Genomic DNA, 18,989 nt, shown 5'->3' with positions numbered 1-18,989 from the left:
CATTTAAGCTTGCCCTATTGTGTTCTTGTGTTGGCATCTTCTGCCTTTGTTTTAAAGGGCTCTTTAAAGAGATGGTTAGCTGAAACCCTCAGCCTAAGTTTTGTTTAGAAAGAAATCAAGGATGGGTAGGGATTATAACACCCTTCTATTCTACCATATTTTCACAAACTCAAACAATTCCAGGAAAATAGATAGATATATTCACATATAATTGAAAATGGTGCCTTGCAGTGGCTGGGAATCCAAAACATGCCAGATCTGGTATGTACTCAAACCCCCAAAGCAAAACCTGCCTCTCTACTGCAACTCCCTGCCTACTCAAAGCAAATACAAGCAGCGAACAGATAAATTCAAGCCCCCTTTTTCCGCACTTATCCCCAGCAAAAAGGGAAGAGATGCTCTACACCTCAAAAGCAGAATTTTTATCTCAACAACGCTTCGCTATTTAGAGAAACCGCTGGGCTACAGCTCTGCTGGCACCCTGCCCACGGTGCTGAGAAGCACCGCAGAGGGCAGGAGCCCTTAGGTGTGTGCCACCAGCCAAGCTCAACAGTGCACTGCCTTTCAGCTTCCAGAATAAAACTGGTGGTTGAGGACCTTTCCCAGAGGATTTAGTATGGCTCTGATGGCTCTCTGCCAGCTCCTCACATTCGCTGAGCGTGGGTGCTTCAGGGCTGCTGAGCAGGGCAGGTACGTGCAGCAGAGAGAGGCTGCTACTCTGTGTCCTGCAGCCCAAGCCTTTCAAGGCAGGGGTGTCCTCGTGGCTTGCGCCAAGACAAAAGCATTACGGAACAAGTCACTAAGCAATCTCCCCTCAGGACTTCCTACTTGTGTAAGCACACAACTGGGAATTGGAAGTGGAAGCTCTTCAGACTGGAAATACATGTGTGTGCATACGCCCTCTGCGTACTTAGGCAGACGGGCACCGCTATGGACTCTTCTTGGACAACTCAGCAAACCTCCTCTCGCAGCCTGTACTCATCGCACCTCAACAGGCTGAGGCTGCAGCTGAGGAGGTCCCACCAACCAGCGCCACCAGTGAGCGATGGGTGCCCCTGCCCCAACGCACCTGCTCACGAGGTGTGAAAACGTGCAGTGAGGCCACCAGCCCGCCTGTGGAACGGCGCAGAGGAAAGATGGGAGCAGGGCGAAACAGCGGTACCTTGCGATGCTTCACCACATAATAGAGGATGGGGGCTCTGCTGTCAGGCCGGGGTCTCCACACCAGATCGTAGCTGTCCGTCTTGGATGTCCGGGGAGAACTGAGGATGATGGGGGCCTCGGCTGGAGACACCAGCTCCCCGTTCTCCGCACACTGCGGAGACGCTGCCAGTGGGGTCGTCCCAGGTTTTGGCAGTCCAGCTTTATCCAGGGGCAGCTTTAAGGCACTGTCCCTGGAAGGTGGTATTGAAGGCTGAGCCAAACCCAGCTGGGCATCTCGCCTAGGGTTGAGTGTAGCTCCTGAAAGACAAGGTGTCGAGGCAGGGTAAATGCCCGTCCCAGTCTGGGGTGAAGGCAGAGCTGTGAGCCCCTTGAACCTCTCAGAACACCGGTGCTATACACCCATTGCAGCACAGGTACCTTAGAGGTATCGGGTCCCAGGCGGCACTGCCTGCTATGCTGCTCAAAAAGGTGTCGGCAACAACCTCTCCTTCTGCCGCTGTAAACCTAACGCACCTCACTGGGGCCTCTCCGAGAACAGACCTTGGCCACATGGGGCTTCCTCCTTCTCTGAAGCCCCTCTTACTCTGGATAAGTTCAGCAGGGTCCAAGGAATCAGGTGGTACCTCTCTTACCCCAGGTGAATCCACCCATGTCAGCGTTTATGCTCTTGCTCAGTGCGAGCTCAGTGGCAGAGCTGAGTAAGCCATGGGGTAAGGCACTACACTCAGATGTCCTATGCCTCTCATGTAGAGATAGCTCAAGTATGCACACATGGCACTGCACTTGGAAGTAAAACTGCTACCATCTGTTTCTACAGGGAGATACGGAGATCCCAGTCAAAAAAGCACTCAAAGCACAGGCAAAAAGGGAGGGAAGACCAAGGCACCTCAAACACAAGCGGGAGAGTTCCACACCAACTTTATTCTCCTGCTCCCCCTGCTCTTTGCCTGTGTGTTAGGCTCTGGGATTGAATGGTCACAAGCTTGGAGAGAGGGACTTACCCGGCCGGGCTGTCCTCAGTTGCACCATGGCTTGCGCGCTGCCGACCTCATTCTCCGCCATGCACTGGTATATGCCGTCATCCTCGGGCCCCACGCTGACCAGCCGCAGCGCCCTGCGGGAGAGCCGGAGCCGGTGGCTGGCAGAGAGGGGGACGGCGTTGCGCAGCCACATGACGGAGGGCTGGGGGTTCCCTCGCACCTCGCAGGTGAACTTGGCGCTCTGGCCCCAGGGAATGATCTGCTGGGACAGCTCCATGGTCACCTCCGGGGGCTCTGTGCGGGGAAAAAACGTGGCTGCTGAGTGCCCCTTGGCAGGGAGCACAGCACGGTCATGGCTTTGCACTTTGCTCTCTGGCAGGGATGAGGGCAGAGCGATGGATCCTTACCCCACCCCCAAGACCCACTCCCTTTGTGGGGACCCACAGGGGTCTGTTTCATTGCACCTCCCCTTCAGCATCCACGTGAACCACAAGGAGAGGTGGCCCAAGGCCATCTGCCCCACTCAGACGACAGCAGCCACCTACAAGTCCCATTTTTCTGAGCTGAAATGCTACTCTGCAAAGATTGCGCTTGTGCCAAAACAACACATCGGCACCTGGATGAAATGCAATCCAATAAAACATAGGCTCAGCCTCCCTAATGCTTGTGAGAAAGGGAAGGATGCATGGTAGAAATATCTAAGGTGTAGCATCCCTTACATTTCCCACCCTGTAGAGACCTTCCCTACAGAACAGAAAAAAAAGCAAGACACTCTGATGTCTTCCCCATGCCAATGTCAAATATGTCTAAGAAGCAGCCAGTCCTCCACTAGAAAGTGTTAGCGCAAACCCAGTTCCACAAATTACAAGAGAAGAGCTTCTGCAGAAGAAGAGAGGATCCACCATCTCCAGCCCATGGTGGGAGCCAGGAAGGAGGAACTACCACCCTCAAGGAAGAATTTGTCCCGTCTCCTAGAAACTGGAACCACAAGCAAGGGTTTGCATTAAATTGTGGTTTGTCCAGGGAGAGGAAGAGCACAGCAGCACTAATATTTTCCCCTGAAAGCAGTGGAGAAAGTCCAAGCCCTTCCTGAAAAAAGGGCTACAGCAGCACTCACCAAACACCTGCACATTGTAGAAGATAAATGCAGCTCCGGCCTCGCCAACCCCATTGTCAGCCGTGCAGCTGTAGGTGCCCGAGTCCTCCTCGCTTGTGGGGTCAATCAGGAGGTTGCTGAGCAGGAAGCGTGTCTTGTTGTACGCAGAGACGCTGGAGCCATCTTTGGCCCAGGTGACCCGCGGCGGTGGGATCCCACTGGCCACGCACTCCAGGATGAGGCTTTGGCCCTTGGTGACAATGATGGTCTGAGCTTCGGGGGGGTAGATTATCCGGGCTGCCTCCGCTGTGGAGCCTGGTGAGGAGAGGAGGAGGAAGGAGGTGGGTGGGAAGGAAGGTGGCCAGTGGGAAAGCACCCTGTGCAGACTGCAGGTAGGAGTAATGGTAAGGCTAGCGCAGTGCTCCCCTGCGCTGGGGCGGATAAACGGCAACGCAGGCCAAAAGGGACATTCCTTAAGGGATGCGTGCGCACAGCAAGCAGTCTTGCCGAAGGGCTAAGGGCCTTTGCTCGCCCATCACCACGAACAAATCCTGAGGAGGTACAGCAATCCCAGGGTTGCACACACGTACCCCAGGAGCAGACCCTGGGACCTTGTGCTGCTGGAAAGGAGTTTTCCCAGCAACTGCTAATGTCGGTTCACGCAGAAAACCAGCTGTGGTAGCACTGGTACGTGCTCCCAGGGCTGGAAGCACTATGGAGAAGATGTGCAGTGAAGGGAGAGCAGCTTACGTCTCACACGGAGCCTCTCACTGGAGACCGAGGTTTTCACCTCCTGCGTCACAGGGTTGTAGGCAGCACATTTATAAGTCCCCTCATCCTCTTGGCTGGCATTGACGATCTGAAGGTTCCCGGATGGCATGATAAGGTAATTGTCTACAGAGAGAGAAGAGGAGGTGGCACATGGTCACAAGATACGCTCCCACCCAGCCTCCTGGAAGATATGCAGTGCCCTGAAGAAAAGGTGGACCAATGGGAAGGGAAAACACAACACAATAACACCAACAGCACTGAAATGGTCCCTTTTGGTTCAAATATCAGGGGAAGACATGGTGCAATGATGAAAGGAACAGAGCCTCAGGTGAAGCTAGCTTGTCACAGGCACATGCAGCAGATGGAGGGAAACTGCAAAATTCAGATCCAAATTTTAAAAATTTCCGCAGAGTCGCCTTTATCCAGGCTGGCCAAGAAGAATGCTTCAGAGACACATGGAGGTGCCCAACGAAGAATGACGCTGTGCGTCACCTAATTCTGCTTCCTTTCGCAAGCTGGTGTTACATGTGGCTCCCCAGTCCTGGGCAGCAGGGACATCAGGGAGACCTGGCAGAGACCCTGAACTAGCCTGTGCTCAGACTGGGAGCAAAGGGACAACGAGGAGGCAGCAGGCAGAGAAAGCTACTGCTGGCAGGGAAGGGTAAAACTGAGGGTCCTGGGAGGGGACCCAGCGGCACAGACCCCTGTGGCACTCACCTCGGGAGGCCTCCAGCCACTCCTGCTTCACGCTGTAGCGGACCTGAGCCTTGGGGTGACTTTCAGGCAGGTCGCAGGCGATCACAGCTGTGTTCCCTTCATCCACCTCGATCACATGCTGCCCATCGAACTTGAAATCTTTGAGATCTGCAGAGAGAGCGAAGGACAGAGCATCTCAGTGGCTGGCTCAGCATCTCGGTGTCAGCTCATCCTCTCCCTGTGGACCCGGGGCTGTTTCACTGCAGTGCTGGCAGAGGACTCCTCTGTCCCCAGCAGCTAGGGAAACCGGCCTGGTTTCAGAGCTTTATTTTTTTTTCTCCTCCTCCTTCCTACAAAATAGATAACTTAAGACACAGCTTCTGGAGGAACCACCTACTCTGTGGCCGAGAAACTGGGTGCGAAAAATCCTGGCCTGAGAGTAAAAAATGAGCCAACTTACTGCAGCACTGAAGGGTGGCCAAAAATGGTCCTTCTGCCGCCTGCTATTTCAAATGCATCTGCTGTCCTGCTACCAAGAAGCTAACTTTGTAGTCGTAACTCAGGGAGCCCAGCCCGCTTCAAGGGTGTACAGACACCGGGTGACACAGTGGGAGAAGGTGTGTGAATGCTGGATGCTCCCAGAGCTGCCCTGACTCCTCCAGCACCTGAGCGTCTCCACTCTGGGCACTCTCGCTCCCATCAAATATCTTGCGGCCGAAGGCTGGTTAACCACGACACTTCATGTGTGCCCAAGCAGTGCCCACACCCCAGTTCAAAGAACAGGGACTTGCAAGGAAAAGCAGCTCCACCCCTACACAGCGCAGCTGCCCTCTCCCTAAAGCAGCCGTGAAAAGACCTTGTCCCAGCACACGTACCCCTACGAGGCCGTGATGGGGGTCACCCCTGGCAGGGCTGATGCGGGCAGCAGGACTGGAAGCACAGGGGCGAGGGGGGAAGGGGCACTTGACTTTTTGTTTTCTTTTCCCTGTTTTTCAAAGCAGGAGCGGAGGACTGCGGTGAAACGCCATGGATCTGGCAGGGCAGGGAGCACGCCAGCCTGGCTCCGCCAAACTTCCCGGCGATTAAACCGGTCCCCGCTCTCCCTGGGCACGATGGCAAATCTTGCCGGCGCACTGCAAGCCCAAAGTTTGTCTCACAGTCAGCCTGTGCTGGAAGGGAGAAGGTTTTGTGCCAGGAAAAAACTCCTGCGCGCGCGTTTTTACAGTGCCATGCACCAGCCGAGGCGACCACTAGCGACAACTGCACATCCCGCAGTCGGTCGCAAGTCACGTTGTTGCATCAGGGCTCAAGCCGGCCCGTCTTCCCCGGGACCCGACACTAACACACGTCTCCTGAGCGGCACGCCACTAAATCCGGACGAGACCGCACTTCCTTTTCAAAACCCCACGCTAAGGCAGCGCGTCGCATCCGTCGCCATGGCACGGCATGGCCGGGCGCTGTCAACAGCTCCCTCGCCCCTCGAAACCCATCCCGGGACATGGCGCCCGCGACCTCGGGCAGTTTGGAGAGCTGGGGGGAAGCAGGAGGGCTGGCGGTGGGCGGACGGCAGGCAGCCTCCCTTGGCAGACCCGGCCAGCAGAAAAATGTGTTTTTGTTCTCTGGGAAATGCAGCAGTGCTCCAAGAGCAAAAGACAACTCTGGCTCCAAGCTTCTCCCACCCACAGTCATGGAAAAGTGACATGAAATTTCTCAAGCAGACTTTCTGATTAAAGCAAGATCCTTTATGGAGTTTAAATAAAAACCAGCTCTCTTGGCAAGGCAGCGAGAAAGCCTCCCCAAGCGCGGCGCGGAGGGGCTGCCGGGCGGCTGCCGGGGGAGCCAGCGTTCCAGATCTGAGGGAAGAGGAGGAGGTTGAAAAGAAAAGGGGAGGTTTTGCAATGTCATAAAAATGATTTGCAGCGAACATGCTTAATACTTCTGGAATTTCTTGGCATCGTTCAATTAAAAAAAATAATAATAAAAAGAAGGAATACGGGTGAACTTCAGAAATGTGATTAATCCTTTAAGACAAGCCGAGGAGGGGAGCCATGTTTCCACTGGGTATTAAAGCCAGATGAAGGTTAACTCTTAACTTGTGAAAAGCTGGCAGCGCCTCGCGCTCCTCCAACAACGAAAGTTACTGCTGGGGAGGGGAAGGGTGCTGGATATTTTCTCCTCTTTGCTTTTTATATTTGATCAAGGAATAAAATAGTAAGAGCCACAGAAATGGAAAGAGGTGGAGAAGAGGCAAGAGCCCAGTGTCTGCCTGACCACATCACGCATATTTCTCTGATCAACAAAATATAAACGAGCATCAGGAAAATTAATGTGCGCCTTGGTGGTCTGGATTCATCACAGCCAAATTAAGATTTCGGAGCCAAGGCATAGGCTCCAGCAATGCTGGCAGGGATCTGCTGTACACACACACACACACGCGCGCATGTGCACACACACACAGAGACCCCGAAGAGGAGAAGGAGCCCAGGAACCCGGAGGAAGAACAGACCCATAGCCCCAGCACAGCTGAGCCCACTGGGGAGCACCACACTCTTGAAGATGGAAAATGATGTCCCCGTGCCGGGGGACTCCTGGGACAACCTTGGGCTGGGCGGACGTGGGGGTCCCTCACGTGCCGAGCCCCCCAGATAGCAGCTCAGCCCACCGCTCTCACAGCTGTGAGCGCTGCAGCCCCACGGCGGGGGAGCGGGACGCCCAGCTCTTCCTGCCTTCCCCCCCCCAGCCCGGCCGCAGGGGACAAGGGGCGAAGCTGTGGACGGAAAGGACGGAGGAAAGGGACCCTGGGGTGGCTGGGGGAGCAAGAACTGGGCACCGCTGAAGAAGTGGAGCGAAATCAGCAGGGGAGAGGGGAAAAACATGAGGTGGGCACCGTGACAAACTCTTTTCCAATACGCAAGTGTACGAGCTTCCTGCCAAACTACTCCCCTAAATTCCTGCTCCCCCACAGCGAACAAGACTGTTTTATTTGCCAGTGGGTTTTGGCCACGGGCAGTCTCAACTGCCCTGCTCCCCACCGGTACAGGCGCATACAGCCGTCCATTAACACCAATGGGTCGGCCAGAGCTGGCGAGGGGCAGTGGCGGGCACCCCCAGCCCCCTCCACGCATGGGACGAGCCCCCCGTCACACATCCCGTTGCATTTGGCCCCAGCACAGCAAAACGCAGGGTGCAGCGCCGGGCTGGGACACCCAGCTTCATCCTGGGGGCTTCAGACGAGCCAACCCCGAGACGTGGGGCCATGCGTGCCTCCCCCCAGCAGGCAGTGCAGCGCGGGGAGGGGTGGAGGAGAGGGTCGGCACCGGGGGGGGGAAAATGCAGCACTCGCCCCTTCGGCTGCCTGGCTGGCAGCAGCCACGCTCCATGTCTAACATGCAATTTGCACCCCGAGCCTAACTCCCGCTGCAGCTGGGGGAAACCACATCCCCTCACCACTGGCTGGGTTTTCCTTTTCATATGACGGCGCCCAGCGTGCCAGCCCATGTCCTTGTCCTTAAAAGACACACTTAATCACAGGGAAGCAGCAAGCCTTCATCCACCAGCCACCGGCCGGGAGGTGCTGCGGACAGACGGACAGACAGAGCACTGCCAATCCTAGCCGTGCCGGGATAACAGGGCTTATGTTTTTCCTCTTTTTTTTCTTTTTTTTTGTTTAGAAGGGAGTGCAACCAAAGGCCACTGCTTGTGTCCATCTGTGCCCTGCTCCGAGGCGTGATGGGGCGAGCCGGGGCGCGGGGAGGGTCAGCCCTGCGGCTAGCTGCGCCACTGTCATCGGGGAGGGAAACCAGCTGAATCCCAGGGCCGGGGGCCAAGCAACAAGGCAGGCGAGACGGACAGGATTAAATGAATGGGAGACCGTAAATAACGTCGCAGAAGCAGCAGTAGTAAATAAAATGCCGGCCTTCCAGGTGAGAGTCCTCCCTGCTGTAGGGAAGGGTAAGAGAGGGACCCCAAGAAGGGGAATGGGCAGGGACGGGGGTCCCTCACAGCCTCGGGGCAGGCACCTTCTTCCACTAATCCCCCCTCGGCTGTCAGAGCAGCCTGGGGTTATGGCTCTCACCCTCCGTCCATCCGTCCGGCACTACGGCAGCCCGGGCATCGGCGCCGTCACCACCAGCCCCGTCCCGTCCTGCCGGGACGGGGGCAGCCCCCAGCCTCCCGCCTGCTCACAGACCCCCGAGCGCATCCCCCCCCTCGCCATGCCGCAGCCCCACTCCCCCACATCTCCCCCGGCCCACCCCACAGCCCTCGCACCACAGCTCCGCCGGCTCGCCAAACACCACCTGTGTTTTCCTTCTCTCCCCTCCTCACGCCACCTCTGCCCCCGGGGCCAGAGCCCCCCGTGCCTCCTCAGCAAATGCTTTTCCAACACGCAGCCGCCCCCTTCCCTCCTTCCTCCCTCCCGCCATCGCCTCCGGGGAGCCATCCGAGGAGAGGCCCGGGTGGAGGAAAATGAATGAGGCTGTCTTCGGAAAGCAGCTGCAAATTCCTGGGGGATGCCCGGCCCGACCCGGCGCAGGGTCGCTGCCCACGAGCGCTGCACGCCGAGGCCCGACGGTGAGGATGGAGGGCCGTGGGGCAATGAGCCTCCCCTATCCCACAGCATCCCCAGGACACAGGCACCCCGCGCTCCTCTTGTCCCGGACCACAGGGGATACGCTGGAGCAGGTGGAGTTCCTTTGCTGCACCCCTCATCTATTTTGTTTTGTTTTGTTTTTAAATGTCATGCCTAGGTCAGGCTTGCTGCTGTGCTTACTGCACTGATTTTCCACGCACGCAGCTGAATGCTGGTTGTTGCACGGCTTTCACCACCTCTGCCCGCCGGCTTTGCTCCAGCCCTGCGCTTCAGCTGCCCTGTGAGCCACACCAAGGGCTCTCGACCTTCCGAGCTTTTTGCTGTTGCAGGACCAGCCCACAGCCCTGTGTTCGTGTCCCTGGTGGATTTATCTGGCCCCACCAGAGCCTGCTGCAGCTGTACCTTTTTCATATAGCATCTCCATCTAGGGGAGGGACTGGAACAGGGCTTCTGGTGTGATGGCAACTTTGCTACCTGGAAGCAGGCACAGAAAATACCTTTCTCTTCCTTGCAGCTCTCAGCCGGGCCGAAGGGCTGCCTCCGGGCCACACAGGGCTGATCTTGCACAGCATGGCCAGGCCGGCAGCAATCGGGAGGTATCTATCTGCACCAAGGTGTCACAGGCTGCCAAGATTGAGTGTGGGATCGTGGAGCACCAGGTCAGCTCTAACTGGACTCAAAAGTGCCCAAGTAATGCCTGAAGTGCTGTTCCTTTTGTTACTTTAAGAAGTCTTCCCCTTTCTGCAAATCCCTCCACCTCTCGGCCATACAATAGCTATTTTATCTCTGCTGGAGGAATTAAATGCTAGTTTCAACCAGCCCTATGGGCCAGGGAGAGCAGAAATGGACTCGGCATCGCTGTGCCACAGATGGGAGATGGAGGTATCGGTCCCAAGGCTATGCTGTGGCTGCCAGCACTGCAGCGATAGTTATCTGCCTGCTGACTGTCAGCAAAGCACAAGGAGGCCCTGAGGCACCAGGCACGCACAGCCTGGGGCACTTGAGGGTGTTTCCTCCACAGGAGGCGGAGAGAAAGGAGTGGAAATAGCCTAAAAGTTGGCCAGATGATGTTACCTACACCCCTCGAAACCTAGCAAGACACTTTTTCCAATGACTCCAGGTCCTCTTCCAAAATAAACCTAAACCTTGAAAATATTTCCACACCCCCCTCTGCTGCTTTCATTCATGTTCTAGTTTCACTATCCCCCTGGCCCCTCAAAGTAACTTTTGGATGGTGCTAAGACTTTCAGAGGGTTTTCTTTCAGCCCAGCAGGTGATCTGGAAGAGATGTATCAACTGCAATGCTGACCTGCCAGGGGCTTCCCTCTCCACCCCCAGGACCATGGTCCCCACCGAACCAGCTCAGAGCAAGGCCCTGTAGAGGAGGTCTGGAGCAGGAGTGAGAGCCTGTGGCACATCTGCTACCATAGCTTTCAAACTCAGTCCCACCACAAATCGGTGCCCCCTGTTATTTCAGATTACTGCAAAGCCACTGTTGCAAGCAGCCTCCAGCTCACCAACATGAAACTGGTTATTCGAACCCCTCCAGAAGGTTTCCCTCCTACACCTTCAGCCCCACGTCTTTCCTGGGCTGCCCTCTCTCTCTCTTCACGCGTTGACTGCCAAGTCTTCCCCACCTGGGGGTTCTCTATCACCGAAGCTATCCGGGTGTGTGGGACATGGCCTCTGCCATCCCCAGCCTCCCCTCAAGGACAAGGGACCTATGCAGCGCAGCACAAGGGTGCTCCATGATGGATTAGTTGCTTGTTCATCCAACATCTGGCTCCAGTTTTGCAAGCTCCACTGAATGGTGCTCCTGACCTCCCCTCAGTGGTAGTGCCTTTGCCATAGCAGGGACCACAGCAATGGGCGAGTCCCCCCTCTTTTGTACCCGCATCCCCAGTTACAGTCGGGTAGCTGAAGGTGATTTGGCTCCTGGAAAGGGCTGATGGACTGCTTTGGTTGTGGCTTTGATTTGTGCTGAGGGAATTTCTGGTGCTCTGGGATCTGTCTCCCATCCACCACTGATGCTAGACCAAAGCAGACAGATAGGTCAAACAGCCGTGCTTTGTCCCAGGAGACAGAGCTGGTGGTGGTGGGTTGGGGTGAGGGGAAAAAAACAAAAGGGGATCAGCCTAAGAGGGAACCGATCAGACTGAGGAGTTCTGCACACCCTGCTCTCCTAAATGCAAACCATGCCCTTGGTAATCCCATCCACCTCTTCCCTCCTCTCCTTCCCTCTATCAGGCCACCAGCACACACAGCCCCCTTTCTGCTCTGGAATGTGTTCTCCGAAACTTAATCTCGGCATGGGGCTCAGGCCAAATCCCCCGACAGATTCGGCCCCGTGACAACCCCCTCCCACGCCGCTTCAGAGCTCTCCCCTCGCTTTCCCTCACCTCCTCCTCCCACCCAGCCTGGCCTAAACATTTCACTCCTGATTAATGTATCAGTGACAAGCCAATAGCTCTTGGCTTCAGAGCAAAGCCAGCCCCCACGCTGCACAAACATCTTCACTTCTTCATTTTCTTAAGACTTAGCCCCAAACTCCCCCTTGCTGGGAGGACGAAGCCCCTTCCACGCCCAGGGGCTGTCACTGCCAGGGGATGGTGGTCTCCTCAGCACGCACTTGCTCCACCAAAAACTGCACAGGTCTCTGAGAAGATCAGAATCTCCATTGCCTAAACAAGGATGGTCCACACTGAGCCCCCCCACCATCTCCAAGCAGGCCTGGGTTGCCCTTTCTCAGATGCATCCAAATACAGCACTTTCTCACATTTGAGCATAACATCTGGCCAAAACGAGGTGCCTGAAAGAAGTTCCCCACTCTAAGACACCCCCTCCTATGCACACACGTCTCCTTGGTCTGTCACGAATGCCAGAGGGCAGCAGTGAGGAGTATGTAAGCTCAGAGGTAGGAGCAAAGTCCCTCACTCAGAGCTATGGCTCAGAAAAAAGGTGGCTCTTTGCTGCCATGCCACTGCAACCTTACAGGAAGAGGACAAAGCCCTGGAAAGGGGGAGCATGCCCCCCCAGGGACCACAGCAGTGGTAATGAATACAGCCTCCTGCCCTTTAAAGACAAAAACCTCGTTACGAGTGCTTTTAGATACTCTGCTCTCCTGCACCTGCCTCCTGTCGACTTCTGCGCCTGCCTTACCAAATGAGGACAGCACGGTCTCTGCCTTCAAGATCTCCATGCAACCGTTCTCCCACCATCCCTCTCCCTCACCTTCCCTTTTGGCAAGGGATCTTCCCAACAGCACACGGAGGACCGCCAGCCACTTAACGCAGGTGCTCAGGAGCACCCTCACCACAGCCAGACTAACCTTTCCTTAGTGTGAGTGTGGGGGCTGGTACTTTGGCTATGATGAACCCAGGGGCAACACAAAAAAGTGCAGGTCCCATCATAGCACAAGCAGAGCAAGGGACTTCACTTTCTGTGGGTCAGGAAGGCAGTAAAACTTAGCACACACTGACCCAGCGCTGGCAACAGCCCTGCAGCAGCCCAGGCAGCAGTTTGGCCATCAGCACCAGCAGGTACTTTTTGGTAACCAAAATGAAGAAGTCAGCAACCAGATGAGGCAACATGACAGTCAGGAAACCAACCGTGCACACAAACCCCATCACTCGGGTACTCCCTGCTCTTTGTGGTCTTGCAAGAACTGTCACTGCAGGACAGGTCTGCAGCCTACCACACAGGACTTGCTTGGGTCATGGCTGGGCCTCAACACGACAGCCAGTCCACGATCAAAAATACTACAAAACAGCCTAAGCCAAAGGAGCCCTCCCTTGATGCCAGCGTGAAAAAGTGAGCATGGATGAGCCTCTCGAGATGCGTGAGTGATGGCCCAAGCAATGCAGGGGATGGCAGAGGACTAAAGCTACTCACTAGCTAACGTGACCACTGCAGGGACACTGGCAATGACTCCTTCGGGCACACGGGCGATGCACTGGTATCGCCCCACGGTGTGGTTGTTGAGAGCCGTGATGACAAGTTTCCCTCGCTCGATGTGGATACCCAGCACCTCGTCCGATCCAGCCAGCTCCTTCCCGTTCAGTCTCCACGTGAGGTTCACTCCGGGGGGGTCCACCACACACCCCAGGCTGACTGGGCCCCCGAGCTTTTGGACAATGGAGGCAGGTTGCACTGTGACCTGCAGAGATTCACCTGCACAGAGGGAAAAAAAATGGGAATAAGAAAGCTCTGCAAGACTCAGCAAAAGAAAGGACAGAGGAAAAAACTGCAGTGCTGGTACATTTTGCATTCTGCATTGCTTCCACTTGTGCTGCACCTTCCCCTTAGCTCCCCACACACCCACCCTCGTGCTTGGAGATACACACCAGCCCCATTTCTTCTTGGCACCACTAGACAGAGATGTCCAACTCCGACTATATCGCCTTCTCCTCTGGAGGAGTGTTTGAACCTAGACCTGTGGTCAAGGCTACTGAGGAAGCAGCAGAGAGAGGAAACCACTTTGTGCTTGAGGCATGGCTATGCTAAACAGCATCAAGGCAAAACATAAACGAAATGGAACAAATGGGTAAGAACAGAAACTCACTCAGTTTGGCAAAACAGCTAGCAGCTGCAAGGATGAGGCAATGGATGGGGGACATGGGTCTCTTCTTTCCACGTGTCATTGCCATCCCATGCGGTGTGTCCTGGGGCGCCCAGGGAAGGGTCCCATAAGCTGCCTCAGGGGATGCAGTGGATGTGCGGCAGCAGATTCCTGCAGATGACAAGAGACACGATGGATGAAACCCTCCGACTTGCCTCTGCATTCCAGCCCTGCCTGGCTTCTCTACCAACATCCCTAAACTGCCAGGGATTCACCGAGCCAGTGGCCCGAGGAGGCTACAGACACTGATGCAAGCCCTTCTCTTCTCCAGCCTCTCCCCCAAGCATGGCTGTGAGTCTCCCAAGACATCCCATCCTCAGCTCTCAGTACAAATCTACATGTGTGCACACAGACACATACTCCCTTTCCCTGTTCCAGACGTGGTGCAGTGAATGCCTGTACTGTGCCAGCAATGCACACCAGGCAATTTTCAGGACCAAAACACAAACATTTCCAACAAAGTGTCACTGGAGATATTCGCTAAGTGTTGCTGCCACTTCTTGGCTGTGTCTGGAATATATTCTAGCTTGAACACAAAAGTCAGTGAGTAGTACAAGTCCTAAGCTACATGCAGGCAGAGGTGATCCCGCAGTTTCACAGTCTCTTCCTGAGACACTGGCCATGTTGCTACTGGGCATACCTATGTTTCAATCCAGATGGGAGTCCTTAGGAGATGTAAAAGTTTTTCAGGGCATCTCTGGAAGGAACTGTTCTGAAGCAGAGGGGACACTTTTTCAGGAGAAAAGAAATGCCCAGTTCTAAATTTGTTTCAATTCAGTGCAGTGAGCTGAGGGCAGATTATACTCATTTGGCATAATGCACCTTTATTCTAAACTAAGAGACCCAATCTATGGAAAAATTTCAGATTAACTGTTCTGCATTATACACACTACCTATTTTGAGTTGAATTACCCTGGACAAACCACCAGGTTCATATTCAAAAGCATCAACAATCTCCCAAAAACTTGAAGCCCAAGGCCACCCATCACAATCCAGGTTGGTGTGAAGAGCTGCACACTGCAGCAGCTGTTTTGGAGAGACTGTCACAAACAGATGCTAAAGCAGACAAGCCAGGTCAGGGGGATTAAAGATCTAAGTGGCTGCCCCAAGAGACACCTCCGATGTCAGACTGAGTTCAGCTTCAACCACGGGCAAAGGGCTGAAGTCAAGAAGAGACTTCCCTCTACGGACATTGTAACGCAGCTACAGGATTTTGAGCTCCCTCCAGCTGCAGCACTAAGATGACCTGCGACTGTGAACAGCATTTCAGAATTGCTCCTGTGGCATGTCTACATTGGCAGGGGAGAAACCCAAGACCAAACCAGGCATGGCAGCCAGACCAAACAGCAGTTATATTGCCTGCTCCCCATGCAGATACACAAGAAGCTTATTAGCTGCAACCACCATCCTCAAGAGCACCTGGACTCTGCAGAGCAACATTTCTTACTTCCACCATGGTCACTGCTCAAGCCATCACCTGTTCGAGCATGTCCTTTCCATAACCATCTCAGTCAAAAAGAGGCAACACCCAGGAAAGCAACCTGCAGCTAGAGCTTTGCAAACGCCACAGAAGAGCATCTTTATGCGGCACTTTGCAGGCCGATGTCAGCTCACTCGGCTGGCCTGCCAAGCAGGCTCAAGGCAAGGCAGCTCTTTCCTGGGAGCCAGGCAGTCACGGTTAGTGTGACCGTGAGGCCAAGATGACAAGCCCTGCTGAGAGGCAGGGTAAATTACGTCAAGCTCAGCATGGCCCGACGTGGCTTCCAGGCAGCAGGAGCATGGACAGAGCTCGGCCGTTGGGCATCAGGCTGGGCATACTCTGAAGGCAACCAGAAAGATCAGCTAGACTCACACTCTAGCTACTGCAGCACTCAGCCCCGTTACACGTGAAAATCCTCTGTGGGTAACCTCCAGCACCAAAGTGACAAGACAGTGACTTCCCTCCTGCGCACTTCATCCTTCCTGGTATTCACCCACCAAACCCGAGGAGAGAAGAAAGTCTCAACAATTTGTCTTTGAAGAGTTTCCTCCATCAACCAGCACACACTGTTGTACAAGATCCTTTAGCTATTAACTTGGAGACCATCTGAGTTACTCAAGTTCATTCCTCCACGCAAGACAACACCCAAAGCACCCTTCATTATGCCACAGCCATCTTGGGCAAACCACCACTGACCACAGCTGTAAAAGCACCTGAGGTCTGTCCGTACCAAAACATGCACTGTTGACACCATTGCTGACGTGCAAGTTGAAGTGCCACTAATTACACTCATCTGGAAAAGATGTTCGAATTAGTTTAGGCTTAAAAACACCTCACACCATAAGGTTTGCTGGAGGTAGAAAGCCTTCCACCAACGTAGAAGAAACATTCTGGGGTAGGACTTAACGTCTCTTGGTCCTCAGTGCTGGAAGCCTACACAGCAAAGCTGACTCATTCCCCCTATCTGGATGGGTTTGGCAGCAGGATGGAAAAACATTGGATGGAGTTGCTCCTTGGAGCCCATGCTGGGGGAAGGGGTAGGCAAAGACGATCCCAACCAGACCTCCCTGCAGCTCTGTGTCGCGCAGAGCCTCTGGCCAGAATGGCAAAGCCAAAGGCGCAGAAACGTGTAACGGACCCTTCGTGAGCTAGGACCACCCAGGCACATCGATGCAACGACTAAACTGGCTGCCCCCAGGTCTGTAAAAAGATGAAGGGCAATAGGTGGGGAGAAAAAAGGGGAGGTCAAAAAATTTGGCCACGGCACTGGGCAGATTGAACGGTATTGAGCAGAGACTGAGGAGAGAAGGTGTGTTGCAACAAGTGCATGGTACCTCCCCAAACCTCCAGGCAGAGTATGAGCTCTAAATAGGGACATGTGGCCATTTCTTTCACAGCTGAGTGAAGTACAAAAAGTAAATGGCCAGCATAAAAATAATGAGGAAAATGAATGAAAACATCAATTCCAAAAGAACTATTAGGATCCAGGGCCAGATTTCGAAATTCTCAGCTTCCACAATTGAAGCCAGATTTTCAAAAGCATTCAGTTCTTGACATGCTGAGCTCTCCTGAATAGGCAACCAACTTATTTCGATGCCTAAATGGGAGCTGACCTCTTTTGAAAATGCTGCCCTTAAGCAGCCTGCAGTAGTGCAAAGCAAGGAACTTTATTAATCAGGCAGCTTTCGATCTGCCCGGTGTCCCTGCAAGCACTGCCAGAGTGGGCTGCAGTGGGAGAGGGAGCAGAGGTGGGGAGCGGAGGAGGCCCCAGGTGCTCCGGTTGCCTTCCCAGGGGCAGGGGTCCTGGGCAGGGGGCTGCACCGGGAGCTGCAGGGCTGCTGTGTGACAGCGTCCTGCTCTGCTGCCTCCTCTCCCCAAGGCAGGTACGCTACGAGATACTCCTGGCTGCCAATACTTCTGCAGCCACCGACACCACCAGCCTCGACAGCTCCTGCTTAATTGCTACCTGGGAAAAGAAAGAGTTAAAGTAATTTAAAGAGCTCCAAGGGGGGAGGGAAAACAAAAATTGTTTGTTTATTTATTTTTAATTCTTTCCTGCCAGGTTAAAATAACAATTTCCTGTCCAAGTCCCTTTCAGACAGCCCAGTAAATCAAAGGAGGGGCCATTAGGAGAACAAAATTAACGAGAGCTTCATCAGATATGGAGGGGTGGTGGGGGTGTAAAATCTGTCGGCTCGGCTTCCCACCACACACCTAAGCCCACCGAGGCCCCTGCGTGCAGCCCCAGCTGTGCTGCGGCGATGGAGGGCACTGCAAAGGGAGCAGAGCGAGAAAGAAAAACCAGAGGTGAAGATATAAAAGGGAAGAAAGGCGCGCGTGTGTGCGGGGGTGGTGATAAAGCTCGAAAGGAAAAAGGGATCTGAATTAAGCACAGGCAGCGGGAGAGGTGTTTGCTGATTAGAAACTGAAGGTTTTACTGAGGAAATGCTGCTCACAGCCCCAAGCCCCCTCCTGCTTAACAAGGGCCGGCCACAGCCCTTGTTACTGCCACGCTGTCTCTAATTTACAAGGCTCCCAAATAGGAACCAGCCTCTGCCCCAGCTCCGGGGCAGCATCCCTGCACCACACACCCCAGCTCTGCGGGCAGGCGGGGGGGGGGGGAACGCAGAGGCGGATTGGGAGACGGGGAAAACTCACCCATGCACATGAGGGTGGTTTGGGGTTGTGTCAGGCGGCCGGATCCTGAGCACCTCTTCATGCAGGGGAGGAATGGCAGGAAAGCGAAGGGGCTGCTTTGCACTAAGGCAAAAGCTGCAGCAACTCAGGTCCGGCTACCAGCTGGGCACACCCCGGGTGACTCCGGAGAATTCACTGCAACTGGTCTCCATTTCCAACAGGTCAAGTAGGGACAATGATACTCCCAGTTCTCTGTTTTATACATTGAGACTTAAGCTCTTGAGAAAAAGCAATGTCTTACACAGTACACAGTGTGCCAGTTTTACTTGTAATCATTAGTTTTTAATAAAAGACAGTGTTCTTTTTGTTGTTCCATAGAGCTTAAAGTACTGAAGAAGAAAATGTAAAAGAGAAAAAAGCCACAGTACCCCTTTGCATTACGAATGAGGGAACCTGAGGGCTAGAAGAGGAAGCCAACCTGGCCCAAGGTTATACAGTAAAGCAGTGGCAGGGCTGGAAATCAAAAGCTCTCTGACTGGGACCTCCATCCCATCAGGCAAGTTGTTCTTGGATCCCAAATCTTTCGCATCCTGTTTGAAAAAAGCCACCATACAACTGTATAGTCCTTCAGCTGAAAAAATACTGTCCAGGTAAACACACCTGAGCAGGTCAGCTGCAAAATCCCCACATGATTCCTGGGCATGGACGGCAACATCAGCACCCCTGACTGTTTCTCCCCAAACCATCAAACAGTAACATCCCAGAGGGCAAAATTAACCTCTACCAGCCCCCATCCCCACTCCGAAGTACTAATTTCACACCGTTAAGTTATACACGCTGCCTCTGAAAGGGTTTGGAAAAGGAGAGGTTCACAGCAGGAGAAACGCTCCCCCTCCCATGTAAGAGCATGGGCATCCAACGGGGATGAGGGTGCGCATGCTGTAGGGAGAGGCAGG

General features: G+C 54.3%; 1 protein-coding gene across 4 annotated transcripts in view; it reads right to left on the bottom strand.

Moving 5' to 3' along the window:
* BOC (BOC cell adhesion associated, oncogene regulated) overlaps nucleotides 1-18,989 on the bottom strand; it is a 57,056-nt gene that overhangs the window by 11,134 nt on the left and 26,933 nt on the right. For 3 of the 4 annotated variants that reach the window (XM_052794555.1, XM_052794556.1, XM_052794557.1), the window contains exons 2-8: nucleotides 13,860-14,027; nucleotides 13,190-13,468; nucleotides 4,729-4,875; nucleotides 3,991-4,134; nucleotides 3,262-3,555; nucleotides 2,166-2,438; nucleotides 1,163-1,461 (exon numbers count right to left, since the gene is read on the bottom strand). In XM_052794555.1, coding sequence (XP_052650515.1) covers nucleotides 1,163-1,461; nucleotides 2,166-2,438; nucleotides 3,262-3,555; nucleotides 3,991-4,134; nucleotides 4,729-4,875; nucleotides 13,190-13,468; nucleotides 13,860-13,944 — 1,521 coding nt within the window. In that variant the 5' untranslated portion in view covers nucleotides 13,945-14,027. Of the gene's footprint in view, nucleotides 1-1,069; nucleotides 1,462-2,165; nucleotides 2,439-3,261; nucleotides 3,556-3,990; nucleotides 4,135-4,728; nucleotides 4,876-13,189; nucleotides 13,469-13,859; nucleotides 14,028-18,989 lie in introns of all 4 variants that reach the window. The other variant, XM_052794554.1, reaches the window with a different exon arrangement.

The sequence above is a fragment of the Harpia harpyja genome, chromosome 8 (assembly GCF_026419915.1).
Source record: "Harpia harpyja isolate bHarHar1 chromosome 8, bHarHar1 primary haplotype, whole genome shotgun sequence".
NCBI classification, from domain to species: domain Eukaryota; kingdom Metazoa; phylum Chordata; class Aves; order Accipitriformes; family Accipitridae; genus Harpia; species Harpia harpyja.
This window is presented reverse-complemented; position numbering and strand designations above follow the sequence as displayed.